The 20,475-nt window shown below is 42.0% G+C and overlaps 1 protein-coding gene across 2 annotated transcripts; it reads right to left on the bottom strand.

The window, feature by feature from the left end:
• Positions 1-3,034: 3,034 nt before the first annotated feature.
• On the bottom strand, positions 3,035-19,676 carry LOC110510107 (dnaJ homolog subfamily C member 18). Of its 2 annotated transcripts, none has more exons than XM_021591444.3 (8): positions 19,045-19,676; positions 12,546-12,720; positions 12,286-12,431; positions 8,116-8,310; positions 7,857-7,969; positions 7,159-7,268; positions 4,664-4,836; positions 3,035-4,510 (listed from the first exon to the last, which is right to left on the bottom strand). In XM_021591444.3, the coding sequence occupies exons 1-8, from the start codon at positions 19,169-19,171 to the stop codon at positions 4,377-4,379; spliced, it is 1,173 nt and encodes a 390-aa protein (XP_021447119.1). In that variant the 5' UTR covers positions 19,172-19,676; the 3' UTR covers positions 3,035-4,376. The 2 variants fall into 2 exon arrangements, with proteins under 2 accessions (XP_021447119.1, XP_021447118.1); XM_021591443.3 differs by having other exon boundaries at positions 7,159-7,271; positions 19,045-19,627.
• Positions 19,677-20,475: the final 799 nt, after the last annotated feature.

Raw genomic sequence — 20,475 nt, 5'->3', positions numbered from 1 at the left:
CATGAATGTATAGTTAAAGTGACTATGCATATAAGATAAACAGACAGTAGCAGCAGCTTAAAAGAGGGGTTGGGGTTGGGGGGGGTGGAGCACATAATGCAAATAGTCCCGTAGCCATTTGGTTACCTGTTCAGGAGTCTTATAGCTTGCGGGTAAAAACTGTTGAGAAGCCTTTTTGTCATAGACTTGGCACTCTGGTACCGCTTGCCATGCGGTAGTAGAGAGAACAGTCTATGACTGGGGTGGCTGGGGTCTTTGACAATTTTCAAGGCCTTCCTCTGGCACCGCCTGGTGTAGAGGTCCTGGATGGCAGGCAGCTTTGCCCCAGTGATGTACTGGGCCGTACGCACTACCCTCTGAAGTGCCTTGCGGTTGGAGGCCGAGCAATTGCGTACCAGGCCGTACCAGGCAGTGATGCAACCGGTCAGGATGCTCTCTATGTTGTAGAACCTTTTGAAGATCTCAGGACCCATGCCAAATCTTTTTAGTTTCCTGAGGAGGAATAGGCTTTGTCGTGCACTCTTCACAACTATCTTGGTGTGTTTGGACCATTCTAGTTTGTTGTTGATGTGGACACCAAGGAATTTTAAGCAAACTTAATGGTGTTGGAGTCGTGCCTGGCCATGCAGTCGTGGGTGAACAGGGAGTACAGGAGGGGACTGAGCACGCACCCCTGGGGAGCTCCAGTGTTGAGGATCAGAGTGGCAGATGTGTTGCTACCTACCCTCACCACCTGGGGGCGGAAGTCCAGGATCCAGTTGCAGAAACTAAGCTTAACTGTTGTACCCCATCAGAACCCAAAATATAAGCCTGCTGTTCTCCAATGTAAATGAAAACAAACACTGTATCATCTTGTAGGCTGCTTGATTCAGTGTCCTCTGTCTCTGTACAACCCTGTGTGGATGAACCAGTGAGAGCTGGTCAAACCTTTAGCTTTTTGCCATTCTCAGTGCAGGTGGTACATAAAGCCCTGAAATCCTTAGATCAGAGAAAGCCTGCAGGTCCTGATCTTTTGGATCCCTGCTTTTTAAATCTGGCAGCTGATTTCATAGCTGAACCACTTACATATCTGTTCAATCTAACCCTGGAATGTAAAGAAATTCCCCAAATCTGGAAATCAGCATTTGTCCTACCACTTTTAAAAGGGGAGATCCAACTCTTTTAAATAATTATAGGCCAATCTCAAAGCTGTCACCCCTGGTGAAATTACTTGAAACCCTTGTGAGTCAACAGCTAAAAGAGTTTTTATTTACTAACTCTATTTTATCAATGTACCAATCGGGCTTCAGGAGGAAGCATAGCACAATTACAGCAGCCATGAAGGTTTTAGATGATATCACTGAAGCCCTTGACAAAAAACAGCACTGTGTCTCACTTTCTATTGATCTCTGGAAGGCTTTTGATACAGTTGATCATGCTATACTAAGGCAGAGATTGTCGTGTAGGTCTTTCAGAGCATGCAGTTGCATGGTTTGCTAACTATCTGTCTGATAGGATTTGATGTTAAATTGTCTGTCTTTAATGGTGTGCCCCAAGGCTCTGTACTTGGTCCTCTCTTATTCACTATTTAGATAAATGATTTAGACAAACATTTCCTTCATTTTCATGCTGATACTGTTATTTACTGTTGTGCCTCATCTCTTATAAAAGCTTTCCAGAACTTGCAAACTGCTTTTTATACTGTTCAACATACCTTGTGTCAATTGAAGCTTGAATACTGACAAAACTAAACTAATGGTGTTTTCTAAAGCAAGAAAAAAAAACTCTGAACCTTTCACCTATTACCACCTGTCAGGGCAAAGAGATTGAGGTTGTAACCTCATATAAATATCTTGGAATTTTAATTGATGACGGCCTCTCTTTTAAATTGCTTATTCAACGACTTACAAAACCATTGAAGCTGAAATTGGGATTTTATTTTAGGAATAAGGCCTGTTTTTCATTTGAAGCCAGAAGGAGGCTAGTATCAGCTAAATTTTTGCCTTTACTAGACTATGGGGATATTTTATATATGAACGCTTCCACTCACTGTTTGAGATCAATTGACACCCTTTACCATGGCACTTTGAGATTTATTTAAACTGTAAAACCCTTACGCACCACTGCACTTTGTATACCAGTGTTGGCTGGCCTTCTCTAGTCACTTGTAGGCTCGGGCACTGGTATACTTTTATTTACAAAGCCATTTGGGCTTTACTACCTTTTTATTTGGGCATTTTTATTGTTCAGAAATGTAGTGGGTACTCTCTTCGGTTCGCTGGACTTTATCCCGAACTGAATTTGGTAAAAGGGCTTTTATGTACTCTGCGCCATCGTCTTGGAACACCTTACAAAATACTTTAAAACCGGAAGACCTTGTCCCATTGGTATTTTTAAATCACTGATGAATGATCTTGAGACCGATTCTCTGACCTGTCAATGTTTTTAATTAGCTGTTTTTGATTTTGTTATACTCTTGTGAATTCTATGGTTTTTACTAGATTACTTGTAGCTTTTCTTGTTTGTAATTTTTGTAATGATGTGGTGCTGCCCGTCTTGGCCAGGACGCTCTTGAAAAAGAGATTTTAAATCTCAATGAGCCCTTCCTGGTTAAATAAAGGTTAAATAAAAAACTGTGTAGGCTGAAAACACTGTTCAAACAAATGTATCATGGTTGGTTAGTTAATCCATAGCTCTGTCTATGGATGTGAGTGGTCACATTTCGCCAGGCCCATCCCTCCGTTTTTCACCCAAAACAGAGCCAGGGCGTCCGCTTTGTTATTGTTTCAATTAAGGTTTATAGCTTCAAAAGAAATCCAACAAGGATTAAGGCTGGGATGTAATATGATTGTGCGTTGTCGACAATGTTCGCGGAGACCGCAATCACGGTAAACGCTGCATATGTCAGCTCAATCGAACAATTTGCATTGTCGACAGCGCAATCAGGCTGAAACTCTGCCTGAGCTGACGTGTAACACCAGTAGGGTGAGAGTATAGCCATCTGGATCAATACTCCTTAGACATACTAGACAAAAGCAACCCATAGACACCAAGGGATTGTTTAACTTTTTAATAAACCAGCCTGAAAACCTGCTCTGACAGCACAACTCAACACCAGAGTTCAGCCAAGAGACAACTGGGTCTCTAGTTAGCATCAGGTCTAATCTGTAATTCATTACTGCCCCAAACCGCATCCTGTCTGTCTGCCACTGGTGTGGCTGTTAACCCTTCGTCTGCTGGATTTATGATCGGACTAAAGGAAGGTCAAGCATTAAAAGATTACTGAACAAATGTTCATTTGGAGAAATATTTGAAAGCTCTTAGTAAAGTAACAGTTGATTAAATGAATGGGCAGGATGAGTGGATTTCTCTATGTCCTTTAAGGGTTGTACTGTAGCAGCTATTGACTGAGCACCTGATGTGTGACATGGATACATTTAGTTTTAAAAGATGGCAGAGCATGGGGCTGCATGCATTGGGGAATAGAGACTAGGACAGCAGGTTCCAAATAAAACGACATCAAGAAGTGCTTAAGAATGAACCAGAAGTACCAAATAATGGACAAGTACAACTATGGCAACGCCGTTTGGCAAAGTCTTAGAGCACAGTTAAATAAAATATCAATGCATTTCACATAAAACAGAAATCTGCAGTTAGAGTGTAAGTGAATCTAATGCTGTAGAGATATAGTATATAGCTCAGGCCTTACTTTCTCTAACAGGCATGATAAATCTACATTTTCTTCACAGTTTAAGACCATATAGATCTGTCTTTTCAAATAGAAGCTCTAGTTTGCCTCAGTCTCTGAAAACCTATTCTAGAAGTTAGTGGTTCTCAAGTCCTTGCATTCTTTCTTCACAATTAAAAATGTTCTTTACAATTAAAAAGTGACTCATTGCTCTAGCTATGTTCTTTCCAAGACCTACACAATATACTGAATTAAACTCACGCCACAGAAACAAACATGGAAATAAATGAGTAACCCAGCAGCAATGCTAAACATGTTTCAAACAGGTGACTAACAAAGTGTAGGTGTGAACAGACAACCATTTTCTCAAATGTTGTATGCAAGCCTATATTCCTTAATGTAAGGAAGCATTAACAAGGCTCCTCCTGTACATCAATAAAACAATCCCAGAGCCAGCCAGACTAGGCTTTATGTTGTTATCCACAGAGCCACGGTGGGCAACTCATAGTACATGCACCTCCACTTTCTTCCATCCGAGAGGAGAGAAGGCACAATGTTTCAGATCAAAGGGCTTTGGCTACCACTGTGCTCTATCCAGAGAAGAGATGTTCTTCAAAAAAGTGACCCGATTGAATAAATAAAATAAATAAACCATATTAAATTAGTAAAGTGTAGAATTCCCAGCTGGAAAGAGATGCCTCCCTCCTGTCTAAGCCCCTCCTTCTCCTCTCTGTCGGCCCACAAAGCGGTACAGCTTGTCACAGTTGTCCAGCTTCAGAGACTCAGCCTTCGCCTTCAGTCTGTCATCACGGTACAGTTGTGCAAGGTTCGCCAAGTCCGACTCTGAGGAATGAGAAAAACATCAGCTCATATATGGATACATTCATACTCTACAACATGAATAAACCATGTGTGGCTCTCTCAGTCAACACATCTCAGGTGGCTGTCAATGGGGACAGAGCCAAGCTGCCAGAACCTGAATGCACCTGGACTTACTCTGTTGTTTCTCCTTCCAGCAGCTGCTCTGCAGGTGTTCGATGTAGTCACTCTCTATGGTCTTCTCCAGCTCCTCCAGGGACTCCCCACGGTACTCCTTCTGGAAGCCCTTGTCCACGTAGTAGGGAACACCCATGTTCTGGGTCTCCCGGGATACCACCAGGCCCATGGCCCTGAAATAAACATCAAATCAAATGTTATTTGTCACATACATATGTTTAGCAGATATTAATGCGAATGTAGCGAAATGCTTGTGCTTCTAGCTCCAACAGTGCAGTAATATCTAACAAGTTATCTAACAATTCCCCAACAACTTCCTAATACACACAAATCTAAAGGGGTGAATAATAATATGTACATGAAAGTATATGGATGAGCGATGGCAGAGTGGCATAGGCAAGATGCAATAGATGGTATAAATACAGTACACACAGACGTGATGAGTAATGTAAGATATGTAAACATTATTAAAGTGGCATTATTTAGAGTACATTGTATAAAGTGACTAGTGATCCATTTATTAAAGTGGCCAGTGATTGGGTCTCAATGTAGCCAGCAGCCTCTCTGAGTTAATGATTGCTGTTTAGCAGTCTGATGGCCTTGAGATATAAGCTGTTCTTCAGTCTCTCAGTCCCAGCTTTGATGCACCTGTACTGACCTCGCCTTCTGGATGGTAGCGGTGTGAACAGGCAGTGGCTCAGGTGGTTGTTGTCTTTGATTATATTTTTGGCCTTCCTGTGACATCGGGTGCTGTAGGTGTCATGGAGGGCAGGTAGCTTGCCCCCGGTGATGCATTGTGCAGACCACACCACCATCTGGACAGCGTTGTGGTTGAAGGGGGTGCAGTTGCCGTACCGGGGCTGTAATACAGCCTGACAGGATGCTCTCGATTGTGCATCTGTAAATGTTTGTCAGGGTTTTGGGTGACAAGCCAAATTTGAGCCTTCTTGACCACACTATCTGTGTGGGTGGACCATTTACACCAGTACAGGAGGGGGCTGAGCACGCACCCTTGTGGGGCCCCAGTGTTGAGGGTCAGCGAAGTGGAGATGTTGTTTCCTACCTTCACCAACTGGGAGCGGCCCGTCAGACCCAGGGCCTCTAGCTTGATGATGAGCTTGGAGGGTAGGTACTATGGTGTTGAATGCTCAGCTGTAGTCAATGAAAAGCATTCTTACATAGGTATTGCTTTTGTCCAAATGGGATAGGGCAGTGTGGAGTGCAATAGAGATTGCATCATCTGTGGATCCGTTGGGGCTGTTTGCCTCGAAGCGAGCATAGAAGTCTGGTATACTCGTGTCACTGGGCAGCTTTCGGCTGTGCTTCCCTTCGTAGTCTATTGGTTTGCAAGCCCTGCGACATCCGACGAGCGTCAGAGCCGGCGTAGTACAATTAAATCTTAGTCCTGTATTGACGCTTTGGTTCATCAGAGGGCATAGTGGGATTTCATATAAGCTTCCGGGTTAGAGTCCCACTCCTTGAAAGCGGCAGCTCTAGCCTTTAGCTCAGTGCAGATGTTGCCTGTAATCCATTGCTTCTGGTTGGGGTATGTACGTACGGTCACTGTGGGGGACGACGTCATCGATGCACTTATTGATGAAGCCAATGACTGATGTGGTGTACTCCTCACTGCCATCGGAGGAATCCCGGAACATATTCCAGTCTGTGCTAGAAAAACAGTCCTGTAGCTTAGCATCTGCTTCATCTGACCACTTTTTTATTGGTCTAGTCACTGGTGCTTCCTGCTTTCATTTTTGCTCATAAGCAGGAATCAGGAGGATAGAATTATGGTCAGATTTGCCAAATAGAGGGTGAGGGAGAGCTTTGTATGCATCTCTGTGTGTGGAGTAAAGGTGGTCTAGAGATTTTTCCCCCTCTGGTTGCACATTTAACATGCTGATAGAAATTTGGTCAAACGGATTTAAGTTTCCCTGCATTAAAGTCCCCGGCTACTAGGAGCACCACCACTGGGTGAGCGTTTTCTTGTTTGCTTAATACAGCTCATTCAATGCTGTCTTAGTGCCAGCCTCAGTCTGTGGTGGTATGTAAACCAATACGAAAAATACATATGAAAACTCTCTAGGTAGATAGAGTATCTCATGATAAGCTGTAGACCACAGTACCTCAGGCGAGCAATAGCTTGAGACTTCCAGTGTGATGGCGATTGCGTCGTCTGTGGACCTGTTGGGGTGGTATGCAAACTGAAGTGGGTCTATGGTGGCCGGTAAGGTGCAGGTGATATGATGAGGCCCTGCCACATACGTCTCGTGTCTGAGCCGTTGAATTGCAACTCCACCTTGACATAGTCAGTCTCACTAAATGTTTACAAAGGGTACCCAATACACATCACACCTCACCCTCTTCAGGGTCCTCATGCACTCTGCACCCAGCATTTGACAGTTACCATGCTACCAGTCTGAAATAGGTTCATAAGGAGTCTATTTGAGAGACAAACTTATCATCAAGAAGCTTGGTTGATGTTGCAGTGGACTCACGGTTTGTAAAAGAGACCGTAAGGAGGGTTGGTGGCCATCAGTTGGGTCACAACAGATATGAGGATCAGCACCAGAACAGGAAGAAGCTGCAGGAAGGCTGTGAAGGTGTTCTGCTGAGGAAAGGCAGAACCAGAAGCAGTTCTTAAACAAAACACATAACTGGCAAAACATTTAATCAATGTACAGAAATGTTTCAAGGACTCGTTTTCTTACTGCAACAATCTGGTCTAGGCATGGTGAAAGCTTCTACTCTTATTTTCACAGCTGGTCTGTTTCACTGGTCAACCTTCCACCCCCACTGTAACTGATCCTCTTGGAGCAGCATAAGGTTCTCCATTTAACTGCCTATTGCAGCACCTCAGAGGGAGATGGTATCCAATGACAAACAGGATCAAATCTAAAACCCCCACCCAACCTCAGGGAGTGGAGTTCTTTCAAATCAAGGTCCAGCATCAATTGTAAACCCATAAACACATCAGCTATAGTTCTGTTGGTTAAACTGTACACCCATAGGCAATCAGCTATAGTTCTGTTGTTTAAACTGTACACCCATAGGAAATCAGCTGTAGTTCTGTTGGTTAAACTGTAAACCCATAGGAAATCAGCTGTAGCTCTGTTGGTTAATCACACAGCCACAGAACATCTATGAGTTGAACTGGTGGGATTTTCTCTGAGATCTCATGTGGGCACTGACTGACCTGACTGCGGTTCTCCACCACCTCCTCCTCGCGCCTCTCATATGCTCGTCGCCGACGAGGCTGATAGAAGTCAGAGTAGGTGGCTCCTCGGTTGCTGTACACATGGATGTTGCCTACGGGAGCAGAACAGACATGATTTACATGCTCTGAACTACTTAGCAACAACTGACAATGAGTCACTCAAATCCAAAATTCAAGTAACAGAGATTAAACGCACACACCAACTCTCTCTTTCAGAAACACACACACACAAACTGACCTGTGGGAAACCTTCCTCCAAAGAAGATGTTGAAGAGTTCCTCAGGGGAGATGTCGGCCTCAAAGTCGCTGTTGAAGTTGCGGTAGTGTCCGTGGCGAGCGTGGGCGGTGCTCTCAGACGGAGCCTGTTCTCCATACTGGTCATACTGATGACGCTTCTCAGCGTTGCTGAGCACCGCATACGCATTGCCTATGGCTGTAAAGAAAAAAGCCACAACAACATGAGAAGGGAGGGGCAAGTCTAATTATCTGCACCGGCAGTTCCACAAAAATACAAATCAAATCTAATTTTGTTTGTTGAATGCTTGGTAAACAACAGGTGTAGACTAACAGTGAAAGACTTTCTTATGGGTTCTTTTCCAACAATGAAGAGTTAAAGATAAAAATGTAATACAAAATGTAAATAGTGACATGAGGAACACATACACAGTGTAAAAATAACATGGCGAAATACAGGGAGTACCCGTAGCGACTCGATGTGTAGAGGTACGAGGTAGTTGAGATAGCTATTTACATATAGAGGTAGTGACAAGGCAACATGATAAATAGACAGTAGCAACAGCCTATATATGGTGTAAAAAGGTGTGTGTGTGTAGCGTCAGTATGCTTGCGTGCGGCAAATACAGTTGAAGTCGGAAGTTTACATACACTTAGATTGGCGTCATTAAAACTCGTTTTTCAACCACTCTACAAATTTCTTGTTAACAAACTATAGTTTTGGCAAGTCGGTTAGGACATCTACTTTGTGCATGACACAAGTCAATTTTCCAACAATTGTTAACAGACAAATTATTTCACTTATAATTAATTCACTGTATCACAAGTCCAGTCGGTCAGAAGTTTACATACACTAAGATGACTGTGCCTTTAAACAGCTTGGAAAATTCCATAAAATTATGCCATGGCTTTAGAAGCTTCTGATAGCCTAATTCGAGGTGTACCTGTGGATGTATTTCAAGGCCTACCTTCAAACTCAGTGCATCTTTGTTTGACATCGTGGGAAAAATCTAAAGAAATCAGCCAAAACCCCAGAAAAAAATTGTTGATCTCTACAAGTCTGGTTCATCCTTGGGAGCAATTTCCAAATGCCTGAAGGTACCACGTTCATCTGTACAAACAATAGTATGCAAGTATAACACCATGGTACCAGGCAGCCGTCATACTGCTCAGGAAGGAGACGTGTTCTGTTTCCTAGAGAAGAACGAACTTTGGTTCGAAAAGTGCAAATCAATCCCAGAACAGCAACAAAGGACCTTGTGAAGATGCTGGAGGAAACAGGTACAAAAGTATCTATATCCACAGTAAAACGAGTCCTATATTGACATAATCTGAAAGGCCGCTCAGCAAGGAAGAAGCCACTGCTCCAAAACCACCATAAAAAAGCCAGAATACGGTTTGCAACTGCACATGGGGACAAAGATTGTACTTTTTGGAGAAATGTCCTCTGGTCTGATGAAACAAAAATAGAGCTGTTTGGCCATAATGACCATCGTTATGTTTGGAGGAAAAAGGGGGAAGCATGCAATTCCGAAGAACACCATCCCAACAGTGAAGCATGGGGGTGGCAGCATCATGGTGTGGGGGTGATTTGCTGCAGGAGGGACTGGTGCACTTCACAAAATATGCCAGGAAAATTATGTGGATAAATTGAAGCAACATCTCAAGACATCAGTCTTCAGGACATCAGGAAGTTAAAGCTTGGTCACAAATGGGTCTTCCAAATGAACAATGACCCCAAGCATATTTCCAAAGTTGTGTTAAAATGGCTTAAGGACAACAAAGTCAAGGTATTGGAGTGGCCATCAAAGCCCTGACCTCCATCCTATAGAAAATGTGTGGGCAGAACTGAAAAAGTGTGTGCAAGCAAGGAGGCCTACAAACCTGACTCAGTTACACCAGCTCTGTCAGGAGGAATGGGCCAAAATTCACCCAACTTAATGTGGGAAGCTTGTGGAAGATTACCTGAAACGTTTGACCCAAGTTAAACAATTTAAAGGCAATGCTACCAAATACTAAATGAGTATGTAAACTTCTGACCTACTGGGAATGTGATGAAAGAAATAAAAGCTGAAATAAATAATTCTACTATTATTCTGACATTTCACATTCTTAAAATAAAGTGGTCATCCTAACTGACCTAAAACAGGGAATTTTACTAGAATTAAATGTCAGGAATTGTGAACAACTGAATGTATTTGGCTAAGGTGTACAGTATGTAAACTCCCGAGTTCAACTGTATGTGTGTGTTGGGGTGTCAGTGTAAGTGTGTGTGGGTAGGTGCTAAAAAGGGTCAATGCATTTAGTCCGGGTAGCCATTTGATTAGCTATTAATTCAGTCTTGTTTAGCACTCTTATGGCTTGGGGGTAGAAGCTGTTCAGGGTCATGTTTCCAAACTTGTTGCATCGGTACCGCTTTCCATGCGGTAGCAGATAGAACAGTCTATGGCTTGGGTGGCTGGTGTCTTTGACAATTTATTTGGGCCTTCCTCTGACCCATGGGCCCATGCCAAATCTCTACAGCCTCCTGAGGGGGAAAAGGTGCTGTCGTACCCTCTTCACAACTGTGTAGGTGTGTGTGGACCATGTTAATTCCTTAGTGATGTGGACACAAAGAAACTTGAAGCTCTCTCGATCCACTCCACTACAGCCCCATCGATGTGGATGGATGTGTGCTCGCCCCTCCGTTTCCTGTAGTCCATGATCAGCGCCTTTGTCTTGATGATGTTGAGGGAGAGGTTGTTGTCCTGGCACCACACTGCTAGATCGCCGACCTCTTCCCTATAGGCTGCCTAATTGTTGTCTGTGATCAGTCCTACCACCGTTGTGTTGTCAGTAAACTTGGTGTTGGGAGTCGTGCATGGTTACGCAGTCATGGGTGAACAGGAAGAGGGGGATTGAGCACACCCCCCAAGGGGCCCCTTGTTGATGGTCAGCGTGGCGGATGTATTGTTGCCTACCCTCACCGCCTGGGGTAGGCCCGTCAGGAAGTCCAGGATCCAGTTGCAGAGGGAGGTGTTCCGTCCCAAGGTCCTGAGCTTGGTGTTGAGCTTGGAGGGCACTATGGTGTTGAATGCTGAGCTGTAGTCAGTGAACAGCATTCTCACGTAGGTGTTCCTTTTGTCCAAGTGGGAAAGGGTAGTGTGGAGTGCAATAGAGATTGAGTCATCTGTGGATCTGTTTGGGCTTTATGCAAATTGGAGTGGGTCCAGGGTGTCTGGGATGATGGTGTTGATGTGAGCCATGAGATGCCTTTCAAAGCATTTCATTGCTTTATATGTGAGTTCTACAGGGCGATTGTAACCTGCCTAAATAACTTTGGCATTCTTGGGCACAGGGACTATGGTTGTCTGCTTGAAACAAGTTGGTATTACAGACCGGGTCAAGGATTGGTTGAATAAAGGACAGGAGGTAGCCTAGCAATTAAGAGCGATGGGCCAGTAACCGAAAGGTTGCTGGTTTGAACATCCAAGCCGTCTGGTGACAAATCTGTCAATGTGCCTTTGAGCGAGGCACTTAACCCTAATTGCTCCTGTAAATTGCTCTGGATAAGAGTGTCTCCTAAATGAACATTTTTTTAAAGAATGTAAAATGTCAGTGAAGACACTTGCCAGGTGGTCAGCACATACTCCGAGTAAGTGTCCTGGTATTTTATCTGGCCTTGCAAATGTTAACCTGTTTAAAGTTCTTACTCACATCGGCTACAAAAAGCGAGATCATACAGTCGCCGGAACAACTGGTGCGCTCATGCATAGTTCAGTGTTGTTTGCCTTGAAGCTAGCATAAAACGGTAATTAGATCGTCTGGAAAGCTTGCATCGCTGGGCAGCTCGGGGCTGGGTTTCCCTTCGTAATCTGTGATACCGCAATCATCCAAATCAATGTTAGTGATCGCTGTTCTGATGTCCAGAAGCTGCGTTTTGGTCATAGGAAATGGCGAGACATTATGTACCAAAAAAACAACACAAAATAGCAGAATTGGTCAGGAGCCCGTAAGATTGCAGCTATCCACTGCAGCGCCATCTTCTTACAGTGGCCCTATTTATTTATAATTTTAGGAGCACATGAGAAATGCTCACATGATCATCTAATGTGACCAGAGGAGGAGGAAGATCTGATACCGATAAGTCCTGGATCAGGAGAGGGAAACACAGCAGTAAGAGGCATCCCTTTACCTTTAAATGCATCTGTTGCTCCCGGGGCACAATTCTTATCAGGGTGGAACTTCAGTGCCAGCTTCCTGTATGCCTTCTTCAGATCTTCATCACTAGCGTCTTTAGGAACGCCCAGGATCTCATAGAAGTCCTTGCATTTCTTTATCCTGCATGGATCAAACAAAACAAAGAATCTTTTGAAATCTGACATCACTAAATAAAATATAGAAAAACTCAGGTAAAGACAGTGTGAGTGTGATTTAATACTAAGGGGCAGGTACCTGAAAACACCCTGACGCTGATCCTCTGTGTAGGTCTGCTTCTCCTCACTGGCTCCTCTGCGTGCCTCCTCTCCATCCCCGTCCTCTTCATTTGATCGGAAGCCACGTGGTGGGGGTATGTGGGGCTCCTCTGGAGCAGCCGAGCTCCCATTCCTCACTATGGCATCAATCAGCACTGACGGAAGACCGAGAGATCAGGCAAGTGGGTAAATATCAATAGATGAGAAATCAAGGCTGAGGCTGGCTAAGACTAACTTTTGGTGTGGCGCGGAATCTTCCTTGATTTAAAGAGTAAAAAACACAAAACAATTTGCGATTGTTTATACCGATCTAAAGATGACACATAAATCCACAATACTTTAGGCTAGAAACAAGCAGTAAAATGCCAGTGTAAGACGTGACTAACACGCTGACCAGATCGCATCACGCGAATGTTGATTTTTATCCTACTACACCAGACATGATCAGGACACGCAGGTTGAAATATCAAAACGAACTCTGAACAAACTATATTCATTTGGGGACAGGTAGAAAAGCATTACACATTTATGCCAATTTAGCTAGCTAGCTTGCTGTTGCTAGTTAATTTGTCCTGGGATATAAACATTGGGTTGTTATTTTACCTGAAATGCACAAGGTCCTATACTCCGACAATTAATCCACAGACTACTATACATTTTCTCTCCTACTTCAGGCTTCTTCTTTGGACTTTATATGGTGGTTGGCAACCAAACTTAAGGTGCATTACCATTACCGACTGGAGTGTAGACCTCAGTTCATCTTTCAATCACCCACGTGGGTATATGCTCCAAAAAACAATGAGATGACACGTGAGTATATGCTCCTAAAAACCAATGAGGTGGGAGAGGCGGGACTTGCAGATTTGTATCTGCTTTCAAACCAACCTTCGAAGGTGACTTGAAATATCTGCTTCTATGTGTTTTTTGGCTGTTGAGACTTCAGGAAAACAAATTCTAAATCAGATATGCAAAAAAAATTGATTTCAATAAATTCAAAACTGCCAATGTGAACAAGGCTTAATTAAGAGAGTTCACAAATTGTGTTTACGAGGACAAGGGAAGCTTACTTTGTAAAGCGTGCCAAAACTATCAACCACATAAAAAAGCAAAACGACGGTGGCGCACCTGAGATCCAATCAACACCAGACTCGAAAGGCGAGCTAACAAGTATTTTGATGTAAATAACTTAACTTACTTATTTTGATGGTAGGGTAACAGAGTAGCCAACTCATTATGTTGCATAAGCTATCTTCAACGGTTGCAAACTGAGGAAAACTTTGCAGGCTAGCGAGCTACGTTAGATAGATCTTTGTAAAAGATGTCTAGCTGTGGTGTGTGAGTGTGTTGGGTTCTGTCCGCGTGTGTGAGGGAGAGTGTGTGCGATGTACAGATTTGTGGCACATTGATCAAAGGCAACAGTGGTGAATATTGCTAGCTTTCCTAGCCAGTATTTAAATCACTGACCTAAATAGGTTCAGGGTTAGCATGGAGGAAATAATGACCAGAACAATATGGGAAAAAAGCAAATAAATGATGGAGTGTCCTTTTGTGTGGTGTGTGGGGCTGTTGGGATCTCGCCATTTGTGTGTGTGTGTTAAATGTATATTGCTTTTGGAAAGAGCTCAATTTTGCAATGAGCTCAATTTCGAGTCTCATAGCAAAGGTTCTGAAAACTTATGTAAATAGGGTATCTGATTTTTGTCATACATTTGCAGAAATGTCTAAAAACCTGTTTTCGCTTTGTCATTATGTGTAGATTGAGGGAAAAAACATTTAATACATTTTAGAATAAGGCTGTAACATAACAAAATCCAGTATACCTACCTGAGCTTTACCTGCACTACATCAACGATTGCGTTAAGGGCAAGGATAGCTACGTGATCTTGGAAGAGACCACCAACACCTGTGGGAGGTGTGCCCTAAACATTCTACTTCAGCCAGTGGGTGAGAGACCCATAATGGCAGACTTTACCTTTCTGGACATGCCTTAAAATGAACTTGCCAAATGCGGGTAGATTTTAGCATTGTCGGGTAAGACGTCTATTTCACCAGCCACGTTGGCGGGTGGTCAAGGATTCACAGTGGTAGCATTTGTGAATAAAAATAGTCAAGTACCAAGTGCCTTTAGAAGTGATTTACACATCGACTTCTTCCACATTTAGTTGTGTTTAGGCCAGTGACACAATATCAATTGAATAAATTTTAAATTCAGGAGGTAAGACAAAACCCCATTAGAGGATTATGTTTTTGTAAATGTTTACAAATTAGTTCAAAAAAAAATATTGCATGCACTCAGTGTGCAATAGTGTTTAACATGATTTTTGAATGACTACCTCATCTCTCTCTGTACCCCATACATACAGCTAATTGTAAGGTCCCTCAGTCAAGCAGTGAATTTCAAACACAGATTCAACCAAAGAGCAGAGATTTTCCAATGACTTGCAAAGACGGGCACCTATTGGTAGATGGGTAAAAAAACAAACACAAAACAAAAACCAGACAATGTTCCTTTGAGCATGGTGAAATGATTCATTACACTTTGGATGGTATATCAATACACCCAGTCACTACAAAGATAGTCGTCCTTCCTAACTCAGTTGCCGAAGAGGAAGGAAACCACTCAGGGATTTCACCATGAGGCCAAAGGTGATTTTAAATCAATTAGAGAGTTTAATGGCTGTGACAGGAGAAAATTTAGGATAAATCAACAACATTGTAGTTATTCCACAACACTAACCTACAGAGTTAAAAGGAAGCCTGTACAAAATAAAATAATATTCCCAAACATGTATCCAGTTTGCAATACGGTACTAAAGTAAAACTGCAAAAAATGTGGCAAAGAAATAAAGTTACGTCCTGAATACAAAGCATTATGTTTGGGGCAAATCCAACACGTCAACGAGTACCACTCTTCATATTTTCAAGCATGGTGGTGGCTGCATCATGTTATGGGTATGCTTGTCATCAACAAGGACTTTCAGATAAACGAAATAGAGCTAAGCACAGGCAAAAATAATCCTAGAGGAAAACCTGGTTCAGTCTGTTCAGACAAATTTACCTTTCAGCAGGTTAATAACCTAAAACACAAGGCCAAATATACACTGTAGTTGCTTACCAAGACACAACATTGAATGTTCCTGGGTGGCCTAGTTACAGTTGACTTAAATAAGCTTGAAAAATCATTGGCAAGTCTTGAAAATGGCTGCCTAGCAAAGATCAACCACCAATTTCACAAGAGCTTGAAGATTAAAACAAAAATAACATGCAAATATTGTACAATCCAGGTGTGCAAAGCTCTTATAGGGACATAACCAGAAATATTCACATCTGTACTTGCTACCCAAAGCTGATTCTAACATGCATTGACTCAGGTGTGAATACTTAAATGAATACATACAATGATAATACTTAAAATACTGTAAATGAGATATTTCTGTATTTCATTTTCAAAAAAAAAATCTAAAAACATGTTTTTACTGTCATTATGGAGTATTGTGTGTAAATGGGTGGGAATTGTTTTTTTAATAATTTTTTTATTCAGGCTGTAACAAAAACATTTGGAATAAGTCAAGAGGTATGAATACTCACTGTAGGATCACATTTTTAGCTAAATAAATGCTGCAGTAGCTGTTTACAAAGCATTTCAGCTGTTTTGTTTCATAGCTGGTAAATTAATCGCATAAAGTCAAAGAACTTCAAATCCTATTACCTATCCCACCTCTCGCAGCAACACTGCTGAGTGAAAGATTCATTTTTAGAAGAGCTGGCACAGGCATAAAAGTTGGTCTAACTGACTTGAAAGTCTACTGAAGTGAGACTTTGTCCTTTTGTTTCTTGGATATTTACATTGTTTTGTTCATAAGTTAGGTTGTTTAAATGTTTGAGTTTCAACTGTTAAAGAGAAGACTATGCCTATACTAGTCAGGCTCGCTCAATCTCAAAGCAGAGATACTTTTAACGCGTAAATTCAGATAGCCACGCTTGCTTCGCCCTCACGTTGGTGCTAGCAAGCTGGCTAGGTATCAATAGTCCAATCGAGTAGGGGCTGGAAACTAAACTGGACGGAGCTTTAACTGGTCAATAATGACACGATGTCACAAATGATTTGCTTAAAGTTCATCTCCCCCAATTTTGGTCCCGCCCTGTTCACGTCCCTTGCCATGCTCGCGTCACCCAAAGGTCCCACTCCCACTTCGCTTTCCTTCATTGAAAATGAATGGGCTTTCCGTTGTTGTCACCCCCAATATGCTATGTGGTCACAAAAAAATAAAATAAAATGAAGCAATATATCACCTTCCTTCTTAGTAACATATTATTTTAGAACCATTATAAAAGCATGCTCATCCTTTTTTTTTTTTTGGCCCCTAAAAATATTTTTGCTGGTAAAAAAAATAAAAATCTGAGTGTCAGGTAGATTTTTGAAATCTACCTGCCACAGTGATTGGTGGACCAAAAGTGTAGTTTCTGGCCTTGTTTTTGTACAAAGTTAACATTACAACAGTGTCCAAGCAGCTCAGAGCATTCATACTGGCAAAGGACTTCACTCCTGTGATGCCAATCTACGCAGTACAGACCAGGTGGTGCTCGTGGGTCAGTGCTATGGCGTGGCGTGGCTGGCAGAGTACATGGATGTCCTCTCGGAGTTACTGGACACCTTTGAAACACCTGCCAAGTGTGTCTAGGATCTGAAGGAGCTGCTGGTGAACCAATAATACTCGCTGAAGGACCAGGCTGTGTTCATCATTGGACACAGTCTGGAGCTAGTGGTCCTTAACAAATTAGAGAAACAGAGCCATCAGCCCACAACATCAGCATCAAGCTACAGGACCTCTGAGTATGGCAGCGGCAGATGAGTGGCACCACCACACCACCACTCAGCTGGAGGAACTTCCAGAGCAAGAGAGAGATGGGTGTGCAGAGTTCTTCAAAGTTGCCATGAGAGAATGTGCCATTAAGCTGCAGGCTGTGACAGAGGCACCCAAGCCTAGCTATCTTAACTCTATTCATACATTCCACACAGCAGAAGTGGAAGGGTACAGGAAAGAGAGGAAGGATATTGTGCACATCATCGCTGCGTTGAGTGAGGTGTCTGAAGAGGAGTGGCACAGGTGCATGTCAATAGACAAAACTGAAGCCAGAGAGGTGAGAGCAGTGGATCTCACTCTCTTCTTATTCAGGCTGTAACATAAAATGTGGAAAAATTAAAGGGATGTGAATACTTTCTGAAGTCACAGTCTTTAGGAAACGATGTTGGCCCTGTTACATTTCTATCTACACCTCTCTAGGTTGTGTTTATCAGACGGCCTGATTGATTCTTCAAACAAGTGATTCAAGTTCAGATGTAAGTGTTCAGCGTATTACAGTGTAATACTTATTTTGTCAATGAAATTCTTGAATCTTAGTTCCTACATACAAAAACATATGTTACTGAATTCAAGTTTGTATAAGCCACATTCATTCATTGTTTTTAATTTGAAATACGTACATCCTCCAGGCAGAAAAGAGCTGACTTCCCACAGAACATTTCTCTCTCACTCACTCTAGCAGAAAGAGCATTAGATTCATGACACTGTGTACATATGTATTCTTATCTGTTTACACTGATTGTACTGACATAAAAAGTTAAAGTGGGTGTAATGTTTTACATGTAACAGATTATCTTTATTTGTATAATTTTAAGTGTCCCATTCAACTGCATGATGTATAAACATAAACCAGAGTTTTAAAAAAAAAGAAGCTTTATCCAGAATTCTGCTGATTTTCTGCAGAAATCTCTGTAGAAAGTAACACAAATTCCAGCAGATTCCATTTGGGCCTAACTACAAAATTCTAAAGTTGTGGTGTAAAATAAATTGGACTTTGCTTTGGAAGTAATCTCATGTAATGTGTGAATCTGTTGACCAAAACTTTACGTAAACAAGAATATGTATAATTAAATTGAGGCTTCATATAAATTTGCATGACATTTTTCAAATGTGAAAATGGGGGCTCTGGGGGAAAAGGTTGGGAACAGCTGTATTAAAGTAGTATTATGTACCTGAAACATGTATTCCCAAACCTAGTCACTTGTTATATTCAGATGAGTTACTTATTAAGACAGTTACCCCAAAATAATACTAACTAACCAGTTTGGCTGGTTGCAGCTGCACCACCAGGTTGAGCAATAACACGGATAAGGTAATGAAAGAAACATTACTAACGTAACGTCATACATTGGAGTGTGGTTTACAGGCTAGTAAATCCACTTTTCGTTTCCAGGCACACAAGTTATCGAAAGATATTACCTGCGTTATAAACCGACTATATTGTAAATATCATTCAGATGACATTTAGCTATAACACACGCTTAACATGTTCACTGATTCGATGGGAGCATTCGTTATCAAATTCACAAGATACAGACGTTGCACTTTCTATTTTAACATTCAAGTTGGCAAGCAAGGCTAACATTGACAAGACAGCCATTATGGCACATTTACCTCTGGCCCGGGTGCTGGGGAATATTTTCTGGGCTTCATACAACAGTTGAAGGGCTTTTTCTCTCCGCCCTGACCGCAAGCACAGCTTTGCTTTCTCTATCAATCGATCAGATTCCTGTTTATCCATTATGACAGCTATTCGATGGCTAGCTAGTTAGCTTGTTCCCACAGAGGCCTGCAACCTCAAACTACACTCGCTACACAAATGCGGGTGACTGCCTAGAATCTTAAGAATTTAGCTAATAGCTGTTTTATGTTGAGGTGTACCTGGGCGTTGTCTGTCAACTGAAATTAACGGTAGCTAGCCGGCTTTGTTTACAGATAACAAGCTAGCTAGCAATAGGTTAGCTATGAGATTTCACCCTAGCTATCAGGTATCATAGCGGTGACGCCTCCCACTTTAGAAGCCAGACATGAACACAGGTGTAAGCGTCTATTCAAGTCGTCCAAATACCAACAGAAAAACTTGAACTAGTTCAAATCCATGCAATACGGGAAGAAATGTAATACCGACATTAACCAGTCCCGTATTAACAGCTTCTTTGATATTAACCTCCATGGCCAACAGGAAGCGGAAACTAGCAGAATTAAAAGCCAAATTGACCAATGGAACACCTCCACCCTTAACCTATGGATTCATCTGTAGTCCAGCAGTGTTACTTGTAGATTATTTTGGACATTGTTGCAGCTTCTGATTGCTGCATTGTTGTAGCATTATAATATAAATTTCAGAGAGAGTTATACAATGTTGTCTTGTGAACAGTATATTCTGTATTTCGTTTTATTGGCAGCTGTATTCACAAATAAAAAAATGATTTACAAAAGTAGAAAAATATATATACACTACCGTTCAACATTTTGGGATCACTTATAAATGCCCTTTTTTTTAAAGAAATGCAACAACAACAAAAAAAGTCCATTAAAATAACATCAAATTGATCAGAAATACAGTGTAGACATTGTTAATGTTGTAAATTATTATTGTGGACGGAAACATGGAATAGCCTTCATTTCTCAGAACAAGAATAGACTGACGAGTTTCAGAAGAAAGTTCTGTTTCTAGCCATTTTGAGCCTGATGCTCCAGATACTCAACTAGTCCTAAAGAAGGCCAGTTTTATTGCTTCTTTAATCAGAACAACAGTTATTTTAATGGACAAAACAATTAGCTTTTCTTTCAAGAACAAGGATGTTTTTAAGTGTGTATATATATATATATATAGGCCTAGACCCTCCGCCGATCCATCACAACTGGTCTGCTGATATAATTCAGCCAATGTGCTCTCAACCAGCCTCTGGGTTGTGGATGTTGGTGATGATCCATCTGCTAGGCGCCGGCCCGCTAGCTTCCTGAACGCCATGTCTTCCACTTGCCTAGTGTAGTAATCAACTACCGAACTGCTCCCTGTTTCATCTATTACTGCTCATTGGA

The sequence above is a fragment of the Oncorhynchus mykiss genome, chromosome 29, assembly GCF_057628025.1.
Source record: "Oncorhynchus mykiss isolate SJ-2025 chromosome 29, ASM5762802v1, whole genome shotgun sequence".
Classification (NCBI taxonomy): Eukaryota; Metazoa; Chordata; class Actinopteri; order Salmoniformes; family Salmonidae; genus Oncorhynchus; species Oncorhynchus mykiss.
The sequence above is the reverse complement of the archived record's forward strand: the minus strand, read 5'-3'. Positions and strand labels throughout refer to the sequence as shown.